This window comes from Accipiter gentilis, chromosome 19 (assembly GCF_929443795.1).
Source record: "Accipiter gentilis chromosome 19, bAccGen1.1, whole genome shotgun sequence".
Classification (NCBI taxonomy): domain Eukaryota; kingdom Metazoa; phylum Chordata; class Aves; order Accipitriformes; family Accipitridae; genus Astur; species Astur gentilis.
The window spans coordinates 10,045,176-10,063,321 of NC_064898.1; the positions used below are offsets into that span (position 1 = coordinate 10,045,176).

At 37.7% G+C, this 18,146-nt stretch overlaps 1 protein-coding gene across 1 annotated transcript in view; it reads right to left on the reverse strand.

Moving 5' to 3' along the window:
- The window catches only part of DDX10 (DEAD-box helicase 10), a 202,088-nt gene that overhangs the window by 164,360 nt on the left and 19,582 nt on the right, over positions 1–18,146 (reverse strand). Inside the window, exons 10-11 of the mRNA XM_049823686.1 lie at positions 10,715–10,816; positions 2,991–3,078 (exon numbers count right to left, since the gene is read on the reverse strand). Of these exons, the coding sequence (XP_049679643.1) occupies positions 2,991–3,078; positions 10,715–10,816 (190 nt within the window). The remainder of the gene's footprint in view (positions 1–2,990; positions 3,079–10,714; positions 10,817–18,146) is intronic.

Here is an 18,146-nt window from a genome sequence, read left to right on the forward strand (position 1 = left end):
ATGAAATGATAGAATTCTCAATTCTTGGTAAGGCAAGGAAGGGGGTCAGCAAAACCACCGCTATGGACTTCCGGAGGGCAAACTTTGGCCTCTTCCAGGCACTGGCTGAGAGAGTCCCTTGAGAGACAGTCCTGAAGAGCAAAGGGGTCCTGGAGGGATGGAAATTCTTTAAGAAAGAAATCTTAATGGCTCAGGACCAGGCTATTCCCATGTGCCACGAGTCGAACCGTTGAGGAAAATGACCGGCCTGGCTGACAGGGAGCTAGGAGTCAAGAAAAAAAGGAGAGTTTATCATCTCTGGAGGAAAGGGTGGGCAACTTGGGAGGAGTACAGGGATCTTGTTAGGTCATACAGAGAGGTAATTAGAAAGGCAAAAGCTCAGCTAGAACTAAATCTGGCCACTGTGGTAAGGGACAACAAAAAATGTTTTTACAAATATGTTAACAGTAAAAAGAATCCCTGGGAGAATATCTATCCTTTAATGGATACAGAAGGGAACATTGCCACCAGAGATGAGGAAAAGGCTGAGGTACTTAATGCCTTCTTTGCCTCAGTCTTTAATAGGGAGACCAGTTATCCTCAGGGTACTCTGCCTCCTGAGCTGGAAGGCGAGGACGAAGAGCAGAATATACCCCCATTAATCCACGAGGAAATAGTTAGTGACCTACTACACCATCTGGACACCCATAAATCTATGGGACCAGATGGGATCCATCCAAGAGTACTGAGGGAACTGGCAGAGGTGCTTGCTAAGCCGCTCTCCATCATCTATCAGCAATCCTGGCCAACGGCGGAGGTCCCAGAGGACTGGAGGCTTGCCAATGTGACGCCCATTTACAAGAAGGGTGGGAGGGAGGATCCGGGGAACTACGGGCCTGTCAGCCTGACCTCGGTACCAGGGAATATTATGGAACGGGTTGTCTTGAGAGAACTCACATGGCAAGTCCAGGACAAGCAGGGGATCGGGCCCAGTCACCATGGGTTTACAAAAGGCAGATCCTGCTTGACCAACCTGATCTCCTTCTATGACCAGGTGACCCGCCTAGTGGATGAGGGAAAGGCTGTGGATGTTGTCTACCTTGACTTCAGCAAGGCCTTTGACACTGTCTCTCATGGCATAGTCCTTGAGAAACTGGCGTCTCCCAGCTTGGACAAGTGTACTCTTTGCTGGGTAAAAAAATGGCTAGATGGCCGAGCCCAGAGGGTTGTGGTGAATGGGGTGAAATCCAGTTGGCGGCAGGTCACAAGTGATGTTCCTCAGGGCTCAGTTTTCGGCCCTGTTCTGTTTAATATCTTTATCGATGATTTGGATGAGGGGATTGAGTGCACCCTCAGCAAGTTTGCAGATGACAATAAGTTGGGAGGCAGGGTCAATCTACTTGAGGGTAGGAAGGCTCTACAAAGGGATCTGGACAGGCTGGATTGATGGGCTGAGGCCAATCATATGAAGTTTAACAAGGCCAAGTGCCAGGTCCTGCACTTTGGTCACAGCAACCCCATGCAGAACTACAGGCTTGGGGAAGAATGGCTGGAAAGCTGCCCGGCAGAAAAAGACCTGGGGGTGCTGGTTGACAGCCGGCTGAATATGAGCCAGCAGTGCGCCCAGGTGGCCAAGAAGGCCAACACCATCCTGGCCTGTATCAGAAATAGTGTGGCCAGCAGGAGCAGGGAGGTGGTTGTTCCCCTGTACTCGGCACTGGTGAGGCCGCACCTCGAGTCCTGTGTTCAGTTTTGGGCCCCCCACTACAGGAAAGATATTGAGGTGCTGGAGCATGTCCAGAGAAGGACAACCAAGTTGGTGAGGGGCCTGGAGCACAAGTCTTATGAGTAGCGGCTCAGGGAACTGGGGTTGTTTAGTCTGGAGAAGAAGAGGCTGAGGGGAGACCTTATCACTCTCTACAACTACCTGAAGGGGTGTTGTAGTGAGGTGGGTGCTGGTCTCTTCTGTCAGGTGGCTGGTGATAGGACAAGAGGAAATGGCCTCAAGTTGAGGCAAGGGAGATTTAGGTTGGATATTAGGAAAAAATTCTTTACTGAGAGGGCTGTCAGACATTGGAATAGGCTGCCCAGGGAAGTGGTTGAGACACCATCCCTGGAGGTGTCAAAAAGCGTGTAGACAAGGTACTCCAGAACATGGTTTAGTGGGCATGGATGATGGTTAGATTTGATGATCTTGAAGGTCTTTCCCACCCTAAATGATTCTATGATTCTATTCTATGATTCTAATACAGGAGATACTCCAAGTGCTCAATCATCTTTGTGGTTCTTCGTTGCTCTTGCCTCCAGTATGTCCATGTCTGTCTTGTATTGGAAGCCCAGAATCAAACTTTGTGCTCCAGATGTGTCTCACCAGGGCTGAGTAGAGGGCAAGGGAAGGGAAGGATCACCTCCCTTGACCCACCAGCAACGCTCTGTCCAATGCTGCCCAGAATGTGGTTGGCTTTGCTGCAAAGGCATACTGTTGGCTCATGTTTAGCCTGTTGTCCACTCAGACAACCTGTTGCCCCAGGTCCTCTTCTGCAAAGTTGCTTTCCAGCCATTTGGTCCCAGCCTGTACTGCTGTATGAGGTTCCTCCTCCCCAGTTTCAGGTCTCAAAGAGCTGGGAAAGACTCAAACAAAACAGTAGAAACCCTCAAACAGCTGAGAAGCAGTGACTACTAAATCAAAACTTACTTTCATACCCAAGACTAAAATAAACATCCTCATCTATGACTTAACCTTGGCACAAGACCAGTAGGTTAGGCAGCTCTTCAGGCATTAGCATTATGAGCCAATGTTGACTCACACAGGCTATACAGGCATACTTAACACCAACTGCTAATAGGTGATTATTGTTTCTCCTGATGCCATGTTTTAAAGCTTAAAAATCAGAACAATTTAGCAGTTCCAAACATTGCTGCTAGGGCATATATGAGCAGGTCGGTTGTTCCAACAGCAGTTCTATTCAACTAGCACGCCTTAAGAACTTACAGTGAAGCAGATGACTTACCCTTTGAGCTTTGTCTTTTAACTCCTGATCTTGGGCTAAGAAAGCTTGCATCCTCTTTTGGATGTCTGTAATTTTTTCAGGATTAATTCTAATTAAAAACAAAAAAAAGAGGAAGAAAGTTAGCTTTAATTATTAGAACATGCAAAAATAAGCACCTATTAAGTTCTCAGGAGTATCTTCTCATCTTCTGCAGTGCTTTAATATGCATCAACTTATTACCACTCTGAAACAGATGAGAATGGAACTCTAATAAGAATGAAGCACAAACTCCTCAAACAAATAATACAGAAAAGACAAATGGGAGCTCAGACTTTTTATCCAGAGACAGTTTTCAGTGAAGGTGATGAAACTTCTTCCAAAGCAAAGCCAAAATCAGCAGTAAAGAACTTCTTGAATTTAAAAAAATGCTGAGGAAAAAAATATAAAGTAGTATAATGAATTATTGTACTACTTTATACTGAGATAGCAGTCTTCATAAGGAAATTCTCAGCATCTTTGAAAGCTTAAATAAGATCCATTGCCCTGGGAATACTGAAATTTAAGTACTTCTTTCTTATAGCCAAATGAGCAAAAATAAAGGACCTTGAGATTAAACAGATTTAAGAGTTCCTCAAGATTCCGATCAAGTGAATAAAGAACAGTGACTATTACAGAAAATGCCATTAAAACTAGTAAGAAGGTATGCCAGTCCTCTCCCAGACTCTGGATTTTTACTTATTCCAGTGATACCTACACTAATTCCAGGTTTATTTACCCAGATCTTTTCTTATCTACTTCTGGTTTTGATCTGCCGGTGCCACCCAAGTGTATCACGCAACCTACCAAACACGGTAGGAGGTTACCACTCAAGCAGAGGTCAAAAAAGATGCACAACTACCAGATTTCTTAATCTAGTTCTTGCTGCTGTGTGTCATGTCATCCCATACTGTACAACAAAACATAGCCGTTGCTGAAGGAAGTCAAGAAAAAAAAAAAAGAATCAATCATGCCTCTTCACATAGAGGTAAGTCAGTCCAAAAAACATGACTCTGATTAAAATACTAGGCAAGAAACATTTTATAGTTATTTTTTGTAACATAAGCCATTATCATCGGCTACTATTCTTACTAAATATGAAAGCAGCAATTAAGCAAGGGGTTGGAGGGTATTACCAAAGAGTAATTTAATTTATAAAGACACCAAGCTTTATTCCCTCACCATTTCAATTTCTTATCTCTGTCAGATACAGAGTGGAAAACTGTAGTGTACACAAGAGCTATTTAGCTACAGTTTTAGTGAAAGATCAAAAAGCTGAGTTCCAGTTTCAAGCTAGCATGTCATTTGCTCTGAAACTGTAAAGACATAAGAAAGAAAAGGCATGAAATATGCAGTGGGGGACAAACTGACCAACAAGTCTTTGAATTGCAATGCAGGATGGAATGCACACAAGATATCAAAGACAGAAAGAGTAAATAGAGAGAAGGCTCTTCTAGATTTTATTCTATATAACAAGATTAAGAAAGTGACAATGAAAATATTTATGACCCTAACAAAGGAAAAATGGTAGAATAGCAAAATAAAAGTAGTGTCTTGCTTAATACCAAATTGTATTAGAAGGTACAAACACAAAGTATACTACCTCACAGCAGAGGAAAGACAGGAGGAAGAGTAAAAAGGATGGCCGAATGACCTGAAACTCAAGAAGAAAGCTTAAAGTAGAACTGAAGACAAGTACAAAATCAGCACAAATACACTAGGATAAAATAAGCATTACAAGCACAAAATGAGATACAAAAAGTAATGAAGGGGTAGCATGACTAACAAAAACAAAAAATTAACATGAACACACTTGGTAGTAAGACAGCCGAGAGAAGTGTTGGATTGCTGTTAAGTTATGGGAAAGCTATTAAGAGATGACCTCAAGACACTTAAATTAGCCAGTGTCTTTTTTTTTTCCCCAGTCTTCATTCAAAGTGGCAGCTGTAACCAGACAGCTAACAACAGCTACAGCACAGTCCAAGCTCACACCAGAATCACAAATCACGGGGTAACAGGTATTTAGATAAATCAGCTGAGTCAAAAGAATTTTGCTCCATAGCAATTAGAGAGAAAGACAAAGCACTTTTGAGTCATAGTTGTATCTATTCTTGAGAACTCATCTGAGATAGATAAAAATCCATGAGATGGGGCAAGTAAACATAGTGGTCATCTTCAAAGGGAACCAAAAAAAAAAAAAAAAAAAAAAAGAGAAGTTAAAGGATTAACTTTTTTCTTGATACCAAAAAAACAACTTTTAAGCACCTCAAGAAAATACGCAAACACACAATGGCCAACATAGCTTAGTCGGAAACAAAACATGACTAATCAGTTTGATTATCCTTCATACCAGCATTAGCAGGCTTTAAGAATAGGAAAGAAACAGCAGTTGTCACATTTGATGTTAGCAAAGCATCTGGCAGTTGCACATTCTCATAAGCTACGGAAACATGGTGTACATGAAATTGTTAAGTAAATGCAAAACTGGCCTTGGAGATGTATTCAAAAAGTAGTTCGGACTGTCAACTACTCACTTGTCACTGTCAAACTCAAAATGCATACCAAGTTCCAATTCTCACCTGGGCCTGCTATTACTCATTATTTTCTATGACTTGATTATTGTAGGAATATGATTCATCATTTATAGGAGACAATACATCACTGGGGCTCCAAGCGTAATGGCCAACAATCTTAGACAAGATGTAACAACATTTTGTTGACTGCACATACATTTTAGTTTGAATTATTTGGTCGAAATTTGCAAGAAAAGGGTTTGAAAAAAGACAAAAACACAGAAGATACTTTACAATTAAAAGAAGGGCAAGATAATGTGGTATAGATCTAAGCAATGTCAACCAAGAATATAGTGCCCTGAGCACATTTTGAGGTTATGTGTTTGTTAATGAATGAGTAAATTTGCAACACTGAGTATTAGAAAAAGAATCATAAAACTGGATTCTCTCCACTCCAACACTGTATGACAGCCACCCACTGTCATCTTCGTCTCATGCAGGGATTCCAAAAATAAGAAAGCTGGTCATTGTTAAATTGGATTTTGGTTTTAATGAGTTTGCATGTTATTTCTTTCTGAACAATAAAACTCTCTAGAACAATTATATACATGTGACTATTTGGAGAGACAAACCTAAAATCTAAACACTTAAATGCATTATTGTAATTTATAAGCTTGCCTAAATAGCTAAGCAGCAGTGAGCTAGAACCAACAACGCAAAGACTAGAAGGGCATTTTATGGCATTGTCTGTCATTTTTACTAGGCTGTTTATTTCTTTTCTTACTCTGTGAGCACAAATCTTGCAATTAAGTAGCAGTATAACTTTTTGAAACTGTTGTTTTGCTTAGCAGTTGCATAAATGGCCACACTTGACTGTGCCATGATGTAAATATGAACTCAGTTTGCTTGGTCTCATGAACTGATCAGACAGCACTCCAGATTTCCTGGTCGATACGCACTCTGCTTTCCTCTCATTTCCCCTGTTTTTAAGACCAGGATAGAAGCACTGCTTTAACTAGACACTCTCTCTTCCCCATCCTCTCCAAAGCAGAATTTAAACAAAAAAGTTCAACCAGCACCAAAAAAACCATACTGCCATGATGTAGTAAAGCAGTTTCCACATTCCACTCAGCTTCCAAGCAGCAGCAGGTTTTGCTCTGTGCTCTCAGCCTGGAATGTGGCTGTCTAGGGTTACACTGGACAACCTGGAAAGCTGGAGAGAGGAGGAAGAGCTGGGACATAAGGAAGGCTGCTCAGAGTTGCCAGCCTCACACCAGCAGATCACATACAGGTGCATAACCATGCTGGTTAGTGACACCAATGGATTGTCCTACAGTAATGATGGTAATTGGGAGGCAGCAAGTCTTAATAGATTCCCTAGTATTAACATTACTGTAATGGGGAATACACATCCAAGTATTCTCCACTGTCAGAAAAAAGGTGTTTTGTTATTGTTGTTTTCTTCAAGAACCACATTTTTGTCATAATATTAAAGAAAGCAATATTACATCATGAGTATCTACATACTTGCACTTTCTTTCCTAAAATTTTCTGGACACAAAATTTGTTATGATAACCCCTTAGGAAGCAGCTCTTATCTTGTTACTCAAAAAAACTGGATGCCATGAAGTAGTCCCAAGGTTCTATCAAAAATAATTTCAGTTTACAGCTTGCATCTAAAACTTTGAAATTATAGACTCTTTATAAATATGTACATAATATTTAATATTTTCAGAATAGATTTTTTCCATATTTGAATGCTCTAAAATACGGTATTTATTATTGCATATTTTGCATTTTCTCTTGTTCTGTTTGAACACTGAAAAAGAGATGTATTGTTAAAACTACTACCTGTAAATTGGCAGCTTGTGCTGATTAGAAAGGAATGGTATACTAACAGGCTCTACAGGGAGTTTAGATTTAAAATTGAAAATTAAGATAACAGCCCACACCCTAGCCTTTTGAATAGGTAGTCAGGAAAAGAAAAAAGTTCTTCCCCTCTCTCCTTTCAAATTATGGAACTGTTTTAAAAGCTCTGTCTAAATGAAATAAATGTTAAGAGCTGTTTACAAGTCAGAAAATACAAAACAGGGAAAGTAACAGAAAACTGGTTCTCGCAATCCCTATGCAAGATAACAGATTAACAACAACAGCAAAACAAACACTGTAATTGACAGTGATATTTTAGAAACAAAAAAGCTTTCAGAATGAATTTCAGCAGTTTGAAGAGTTAAACTGTCGGCAGCGAGCAATGCTCATTACTTTCTAACTCTGAGTTATAAGTTATAGTATATAAGTAGTATATATAGTATATTTAGTATATAAGTTATAACTGAGTTAGAAGGTAAAGGGTCTCAATTCTTGAGAATCTACAATTAGGTGAACATGCACAAACACCACCAGAAGACTTCAACAGAAGACCTGGGCATGCATGGGTTGATTCGACTTCTTCAACAATTTATCAGCTGACAAACACACCAGGATTGTATTAATTGGGAAACTGGCTAGAAGGAAACAACCTAAGAAGAATTGCAGTTAAAAACTTTTAGGATGAAACTGGTTTGCAAACCACAAATAATTACAAGAAATTTTTTTTAAGGATTTTAGTTAGCCTCTTACAAGTACAATACTAAACCATTTAAGCCTTAACCACACTAGGTAGACAATTCTAAGTAAAAGCATTCCCCTTGGTTATGATGTTACAAATACTAATAAGGTACGTTTTGCAAATTGAAAAACTGGATCTCAGGGCAAGCTGTTAAAATGTATTATTAATCAAAAGCCCTGACTTTGCTTATAATGATTCCAGTTAACAATGTTACTTAAATGTATTTATTATACATATGCGCTAGTGGCTTGGTAAAAGAATGAATTTTGGGGGTGGTGTTTAAAAAAAAAAAAAAAAAAAAAAAACAAAAAAACCAGAGAGTTTTCCATTGATGTAACATCAGATTAACAAGAATGTGTTAAGAGATGCGGCCATGGATGTCTCTCCAGAGACACATCTAACCTGGATTATAAATAGAAGATGCATTTATTGCTGGGGAAATGAAATATTTGCCTTATTAAAACTGAATTGTTATCCTAATACAAAACCAGCGATTTGTATTTACATGGATAAATACAGACTAAAGAGGCTTTTTTACCATTTTCTATGATAAGCTGTTCAAACAATTAACTGCATTACTCAAGAAGTTAAAAGCCTAGCTGTCAAAGAAAGGTGAAATATTTATAATGTGCATGGGATCGGACATTTATTTAAGGAATATCAAAATAAGATAAGTTATTTGAATAACTATCATTTTAAAAAGGAAAAATATGAAGTTTGAAAAAAAGACACAATTTGCTTAGGCTGTGGTGGTTATACAACAGATCCTTTTAAAGCGCTATGATGCTTAAAGGAAAAGAAAATATCAGACTTTAATTCAGGTTCTTTACTGATATTGTCCTCATTCAGTTGGGGGTTTTTTTGTTTGATTTTTTTTGTTGTTGTTGTGTGGTGCCTTTTTTTTTTTTTTTTTTAACAGCAATGTCAAAAGAAAGCTTTAAGTACAATTAGACTTTTGGTAGTTGTTTGACTCCATTCTAGTCCTTATTTTCACTGGTTTAGCGAAAGTTGTCTTATGTTTGAAGTTCACGCATATTCTACACAGAATTGATAGGCGTTTGACCAGAAAAGGTGTATTTACTTCACTGGCTGCTGTGTACTGTTTGTTATATAGAAGCAACATTCACAAGTAGAGTTCACAAGTGCCTCTGAAATGGCATATCCTATACATCAAAAATACTTTAAAAAAGTAGAACTAAGCCTTAAAACTGGAAAGTGCTATATGCATGTTTCTATTCTCTGCAGAAATGACAACTTGTTAATTTTGAGCTGACCTGAAGGTTTAAGCAATAAAGTAATAACCACCACTTAAAGTTTCACCCTATTTTGATTTCTTATCAAAAACAATTGTTCCACAAACAGTTTCTGCATACAGTTAATTATCTTCTTTGCTTAAATATTCACATCTTCACATTCAAGCCACAGCTTTTGAAAGTAAAATAGTCCTAGCCTTGCTCATACCCACTTGTACAGAAACTTAATTTTCTACCTTGTCATCCTTCTCTGATTTCTTCTAGCTCCATTCTACAGTTTTTGGCATAGTGCAGCCTGAACTACATAAATATTCAAAATCAAGTCAGGCTCATACCACATTTTCTGGCTTGCTTTCAATTCTTCTTCCATATTTCCTTCACATTCTGTTTCCTCTTTTGATTTAACATTAGACTGACAGGCTCAAAGAACAATGAACTCCTTCCTACCTATAGCTGCTAATTAAGAAATTACCACCAACTCCTTTTAGTGTTTTTATTATTATTATTTTGACAGTTAGGGTTTTTGGTTTTCTGTATGTCCATTACTCTGCATTTACTAGAAATTGGAAATGTAAAAGCTTTTTTATTTTTACATGGTATCATTATATGCTTCTGCAACTCTTTCAAAGTCAGTTCTCTCTTGTACAGATAGCATAGATCTCTACAGGTTTCCATCAGAATATTCTCTGCGGTATGTAAAATGACCATTTAGCCACATTTTTTATTTCCTGTTCTTCAACTAACTGATTCAGAAAGATCCTGACAAACTGGAGAAATAGTCTAGAACTAAAGACAGGTAGGAGAAACAAGAATGATAACAGGTGTAAAAAACATACAAGGACAGATTAAAGAAATTGTTTAATCTGCAAAAGAAAAGAGGAGAAAAAGATAGCATAATTATGTTCAATTACATTAAAAGTATTGCAAAGAGTAAGAGAATACATCACTTTCCACATATTCTTGGCACAGGACAAAAGAAATACTTCACTTCAATTACTTACAAGGCTTATCAGACACTTGAAGAAAAAACGTTAATGGTAGGAACTGTTGAGTATAGGCGAGATCACTTTGGGAAATTGTGAAGAATTGGCAAGATAGACAAGCATCTGATAAGAATGGTAAGAATGATTTGTACAGCTGATCCTGCCTTTGAGAAAGGGGATGGAATAGATAACCTCTCAAGGTCTTTTCCTTCTACAACACTATCCAAATCTCCCTTGTTTGTCCAGTTCCAGGCAATTCAGGCATTTTACTCCATCAGGACTGTCATAGACTCACCACACATTATTCCTATAGAAAGAAGGCTGAATAACAGACAAGCCATTAGTCACTTACTTGATTTCACTGACAGGTACTTTCCTCTGTGAAAGCTGTTCCACCATGCCTTTTTCTTCTGAGGGAAGCAATAACAACAAAGCTTCACCACCTTCTTTGTATCTGATCAGGGGAAAAAAACCACAAAAGAGACACCTCAAGCAAACATGAAAAAAAATACAATTTTTTGTTGATGTTTTCAATGACCAATGAGAATTTACACTTGCTTCCTTATAATCAGCCCAAGGAGCAAACAAAAATCCTCACTTTACAAAGAGAAAAGAAATGGTAAACCAGTCAAGTGATTTGCCTGTATCTCCACTTGAGCTGATTTCAAAACTACACCTAGAGCCCTAAACATCTGGGACTAAGACACAGATTCAGATCAGTGGATCTTTTCTTCCCTAGATTAGAAATATTTATGTAGTAATCAAATGGCACTTGATCAAAGCGTACAATACTGGAAGACCTAACTACTCACATTCATCCTCTACCAATAGGCAAGTCTTAACACCTGGTAGCGACTCATTCTCCTTTGCACATCCTGCAAGTGAAAGAAGTTAAAGGCCAGGAAAGGATAAGTGCCTTGATCCCAAACAAATCCTACTAGCAAGTTCAATAAAGGCTACTCTTCTAACAGGTCACAGAGGCACTGAAAGAAAAGCATAAAAACAGGAGTTCTTTCATTTACAGAAGCAGTTTTTAGGTGCAAAAGAAAAAATACAATCAGACTGATCCCATAAGAATATATCTAGAATTCACTCTCCAATGCACTTAACAGCTGTATCAAATGTAGCTGACTTGGTAATTAAGATACATGGTGGGCAAAGTAATAAAAATTCTTCTACTTTATTCATAAAGCATCTTTGAGTTCACTTTCTGCTTGTGCAGGAAAATGTCAGTTCCTACTTTCAGCAAATTTAGCAACTTGAGGACATTCAAGGAGAAAAAAGTACCCAACGGCATTAGTAAATAAACAAGACAATGGGTGTAAGTCCCACTGACAAAGTAGTAATGATGAGTTAGTTTATCTGCATTATGGAAGTCCATATCTATTGTAACACGTATATTATTTCTTCTTTTACATTTACAAATAGTTCTTAAGAGTACAGATTGATAGGGAAATATTGCATAGGGTCCTCCATTATATAAAAAACAGCAGTTGAACCAAATTTCAGAAATATGCCAAAATTGGACAGAATCAAACTCACAGTCAACTGATGAGAGCAATGTGTGGGACAAAGCAAAATAAGAGAGTGGCAAGTTACTATGTAGAGAGCTCTGACTGCCAAGAGCTACTCACAGGGAAGTCCCTGGGCAGCAGCAGATTGTAAGCCTATACATAAACTGCTATGTCTACAAGTATTCCATTTATTTGAAACAAAATACTCATTGTATTATTTTTCAAGTGCCATTTTATATCAAATTATTTACTACCTTAACAGGCCTTTGGTTTGGTTCCTACTCCAGTTGTATTTGTCTTTTTTCCCTACGCTGGTAAAACTTTTCATCCATCTTGCACGTATCTGGTTTGTCCTTTCTGTTTTCTATATGGAAAGTTAACCATTTCCTCTAACTTTATTCCACTTAGCCTGCTGCCATTTCATAAATCTTCAGCTTCTGTTACTCCATCATACATTCTCCTTTTGGGTCTTTACTCCAATTGCATTCACTCTTCTCCATCAAGAGAACCATCAGGGAAAAGGTATTATACAAAAGATGTAAACTGCCAGCAGAAGGGTAGGAGATGCTATTAGTTTGTCTTTGGGTCAGAGACCACAGAGAACAAGACTATGCCAGGGTAAGCCACATCTTTCCAATAAAAGCTCAGCAATGATAGAAGAAAACACCAGTTCAGTCTTTGTGCATAGAAAAGGGGACATAAGTGCTATTTAAGGAAGTATTCGAGTCAAGACTACGTGGCTTAAGACAGCTTTTAAGTTGGAGGCGAGACAGTGCAGAAGGATGTTCTCAGGCACACCAAACAATATTCATACCATTAACTGATAAAAATAATTTCAGATGGAACACAGAGAGCCCACATTTCTCCAAGTATAAACAGTTATCACTTGGCAAAAACAGTACTGCAGAACTGTTTGAAAACTATAAACACTATCTGTCACAGCAGAGTAAGCAATGCAAGTAGCAACAAAATCTGCAGTTAAAACAGTCTGACAGCTTTTATTACAGCTCTCTGCTTTCATTTGATGAATTTGGAAAAAAACACAACAAAACGCTCTCCGATGCCTTTTTTTTTTTCCCCTTCCCCAGTGCTATGCATGATGGGTCTGGGGAATTACTTTTAAAGATAATTTTAAAATGTTTAATATATGGTTTTGTCATGAGATTTCAGCCCTTACATTCTAGATTTTGAAATTTTACATGGAAATCAAATTGTTGCTAAGAGGAGAGTCTCCACCACTAACACAATGGAAATTTACTGGTTTTATATGGCTTGGTAAGTGTACCAAGACAAATGGTAAGACATTTGGACTTTGTCCCAAAAAATACTGCTTTACAGTTGTGGTTGAGGGAGAGATACTGTACAAAAACTACAGTAACTTGATTTTAATCCATTTAATTAGTAGACCTAAAATGTTCTTAATGCAGAAATATCAGCTTGTAGAATCTTCAAAAAAAAAAAAAAAGAGAGTTCTAAAGCAACCCATATGCTTGGTTTAAGGCAATTTATTATCTTTACCAAAAGCATAGGAGGATGTACATCACTGCTGACCAAACATCCCATGTATGTTTCGGCCCTTTATATAATAATTAAGGTTAGGAATGACTTGGTTACGTAGACTAAGTGCACCTTGTAAGAAAGCTCTATATATTCCAACCCAGCCAAATTCGAAATGATATTTCCACAAAGTGGGTGCATTTCAGACACTGCCACTACTTGAACAAGCAATGAAGTCCTGGAAAGCCAGTGAACCTTAGAGGACTTTGCATTTTATGGCAAAAATTGATGATCACAGTTCCAAGGCAGCTAATTTTTCATGAAAAGAACCTGAGCTCTCAGAGCACTGTTGGAAAGAAGGATGAAAATACTCTCTTATCTACCCAAGGGTAGTAACAAACAGGAAGACAGAGATAATATTGCTGCCAATACCAGTCTCACCAATTTAGAGTACAGAATTACATACAGCTCTGCTCTTCTCTTCAAAACAGATGCTACGAAAGGAAAGGATTCCAAAAAAAGCTATGACAATGATCCAATATCTGGAAAGAATGTCTGCTTAATCTCTTAACAAGAATCTTCCTCATTTGTCAAGAAGACACAAAAAGTCTTGATCACACTATATAAACAACTACAAAGGATGATTTTTGCAGATTCCTTAAATTTAGTCAGAGACATGAAGTGATTTGTGTAGTTTTGTTGCTTCTGGCATTTCTTAACCTGGAGTGCCTGACTCAGCATTCTTAAATTGTTGCTTTATTGTATTTATTCTATTCAGTGTGCAACACACTATGAAAGACCAGTGTCATACAAATCATGGAAGAAATACCTACCCATCAAGGGTCAGGGAAATTATGGTCTTAAAGATAACCTCAAAGAGAGGTTTCAGTGGAAAATTTAAGTTTTCAAAAGTGTTTTCTCTGTGTCTTTCATACTAAAAGCTTCTATATTAGCAAACTTATGAAAGCACAAGCTACTAAAAACTGGCATAAACAATAAAGAACACTTAGATCTTCTGCTAAAAAATTGTTTCTATTGCAATGCCTAAAACATGAGAGAAAAGAACATCCCTCAGTATCCTAAGGGAATAAAGTTCTCTACTAAAGCCAACAAAAGAACATTTCTGTAATTAGTTTAAGTAGACAGATAAAACCTTTAAACCTTTATAGATGATAAAGCAGCAAAGAGTCAGCCTCAGCTACTGAAACTCTTCAGCAGGAGGACTACTACTTCTGCAGATGAGAAGACATTAGGAGTTCTCCCCATTCCTGCTGACTGCAGCCTTCAAGTTGTCCATCATCACCAAAACCAAACATCTGACCTAAAAGGCTAATTCACTTTGGTGATTTATTATTCACCAAGTATGCACCTCAACTGTGCTGGAGAAAAGTAAATTAAAAACCTCAAAGTAATCAAACTTTCTTGGACTGTGTAGTAATTGATGATATTACTTATCTTGTCATTTCCTCAAGATAATCAAGAAACCAGTGCAGGGACTCATCTTTGCATTGCGATTTTAACAGTCCCTTAGGATACCAGATACAATTCATTCCAGTTCTGTGGAAAATTGCATCTTACTTGCAGAAAGTCTTGGGGGGGGGGGGGGGGGGGGGGGGGGCGCGGAAATCAGATACTTCTAGTACAAACCTGTCTTATTTTCTACAGTCTTTTGGCTTCAATACTTATCAGAAGGGCAAGTAACTTTTCTGCAACTCAGTCTTGATTTACAAGCAAGAAAGCTGTGACAAATCATCATTAGCACTATAAAGCCAAGGGTAGAAATTATATATTTACACTGACTGCAGATGAGAAAAAGGATGCTTACAATCAAGGGCAAGCACCAAAGGCTGGACAAGAAGAAAATGGGAAAAATTATTTAGGACAATGTGGTACTGGCTAATTAGAAGTAGAGAAAAATGGTTTGAAGTGTCAAGAGCACCATTTCCCTAGCAAAGAAACACAGAGTTGCCGAATAGTTTCATTTCATACCAAAAAATAAATAAAACACTCAAATCAAAAGGACAGTTTATTCACCATGACAGAATCTATCTTAAACTTCTGCTAAAAATCACCCTGAGCCGACAGCTAGTATCAAACATGAAGGAACTAATAGCATGGCAACAACTCAGTGAGGACAGGATGAGAAAAAAATGCTTTTTTTGCAGGCCAAAGAGATACTCAATTTTTGCTGACCTTAACCTATCTTAATCTAACCTTGATCAGGTTAAGGCTGCATATACCCTAGCCAGTACTATTAAAGCAAACAACACTACCATTATCACAAAGGCAACAGATGAAAACACACCATGGTTATTAATCAATTCCACCTTGCCATGCAGCTAGAGTTGAGCTTGTTCTAACTACATTCAGAGTAATTTTCTATCCTTGCCACAACCATCATAACGTATCACTCAGTCAAATGCACCATATTTTAGTTGTCAGTGACATACAAGTCATGGTGATACCAGAGTAAAATAGGAATGGGAAATATCTGATTGATGGTCATCAGGCACCACTGCTCTGCTGTAGGGCAGGCATTCAGTAGGAAAAAAATAATGGGAGCAATGGAAAAAGAACTGTAAGGATAGCCTGCATGGATATGCAGACCTTACAGGAGACATTATACAGGTTGTCCTGAACAGATGTATTGCAACATGTTTCCCTAACATTTGTATTTCAGAAGATGTAAGTTGATGCCAAATTTCAAGAGAGTTAAAGGCAGTATTTCTGCTTGCTTTGGCAAGAAAAAAAATAATCTATTTTAAAAACTGGCAAAGGAGAAAAGGGAGATGATGAGATAATCATAAAATTTGGGGGAGGAGGGTTGCGGATATAAGGATACTTGCATTGCAGTTTCTTGAATTGGAATATTTCCCATTACAGAAAACCCAATATAAAGGAGGTGATATTTTTGAAGATATATACCACACGCAAGGAACCGTAAGTATGTAATTTTTAATGCTTTGGAGGTCACACATCTACCACCGTACTCAAAAAAAAAAAAAAAAACAAAACCAAAAAACCTAGTGGTTTGTGGTTGTTTGGTGGTTTTTTTGTCTGTAACTTAAATGGGACATTACCAAGTTGACTTGATTAAAGATCTAATTTTAGCCTAACTGGGCCAGGTTGGATAGTATCAACATATGCTGTCATCTCATCTGTCAAAAGACACAGAAGGAAGTAAGATATCACTGCAAAACTTGTGAGCTTAAATCAAAGCCCTTCCTAAAAAGTCTTGCATTCCAAGCCAACAAGCCATCTTCAGATACATTAGTATTGCAGAAACTCTCCACAGTAGAACCCTTCAGAAAAAGGAAATCAGGCATCAAGGAAGTCAAATCAACTTCTCAGCTGTGTCTTTCTCACCCAGATCAAATTTGCTAGAGACTTACCAGAAGTAAGCAAAAGACTGCTTTCTTTAAAATGTTAAGTCACTAAGTTAAGCATTTGGAATAGCATCAAAACCAAGCCCACTAAATTTGCCTGGTTTTGCATGTGCATTAAGATACACGCCAATTACATATTTTCACTCTTCTTCCGCTGGACCCTTTGTTCATCATACGTGGTTGCCAAACTATTAATACAAAACTAATAGTTACTTCCACTATGAAGCCAAATTATTCACCATCTAAGGTGATCGTTTATTCACTGTGCACCATTCACAACCTTCTCAGAACACAAATATCCAGGAGCACTTTATATTGCAACAATAATGTTCTTTACATCTTTGCATACAATTTTAGTTTCCATGAAGAACCCAGAATAAGACAATTCCATCAAGTGGAATAACTGACAAGCAAAATTCAAAAAGCAGCACAGATCCCTGCTTCTAGAGCAAAGATTTACCCCTGTAAAGACTGAAAGAATATGCCAGTGAAATTATCTAGATATTTGTTAATGTACACACTATTGCAATTGAGACTTGAGGATGAGAAAAAAAAAAAAAAACAACTGGCATAGTACAGTTCTTCATCTGTGGTAAGAAGTATGGGAAAAAAGAGAATCACCATCTGAGTGTGCAAATATACATCTAGTTTTCGGAAGCTAGTGACAGTGACTTCCCAATCTAGCTAAAAAACTACAAACATGCTTAATATAATATGGACTAGAAAAAAGTTAAGAGTGAGTCAAGTTCTATGACATCTAGCTTGTTATTTATATTTTACTTTAAAATTATTTTCAATTCCTTGATAAATTAACTATAGTAGTGAAGGAAAAAGCATTTCATTGATGCAAACATTTGTCTGTGTTGCACTCTTATGTAAAGGAACAATACAAGACATCTATAAAAATATATCCAAAACATATCAGAATGGACAGTTTTATTCTGAGAAGACCTATTTCAATCCGATACGCATACAAATAAATCTGTTCACCCACACACTACCCTTCAACAAAGAGAAACTAATATCCATATCTACCCCTAAGGCCTTCCACAGAAATACAATAATTCATAGTTTTGTTTTAAAATTCAACTATTAAATCTGATTATATAAGCTACCGTTTTTAAACATATTTCTTAAAGTAACAGCTTTAGGTCTCTCATACTGGGCTCAATTCAGGCAAAACTTTGTTTCCAATTATACCACCTTCTGGGCCTTCTGACATGATGAGGACTGATGAAATCTAAGCTTCAAACCAAGAAAACGTTATTTCTCCAAGCCCAGGAGCAACAAGAGTTTTATCTACTGTTTATCATACCTTCTACACTGCTGGGTTTCTTCCCTAACATGGTAATTTGTTATTCTATTTTAAGTGTCAAATAAGCACAGA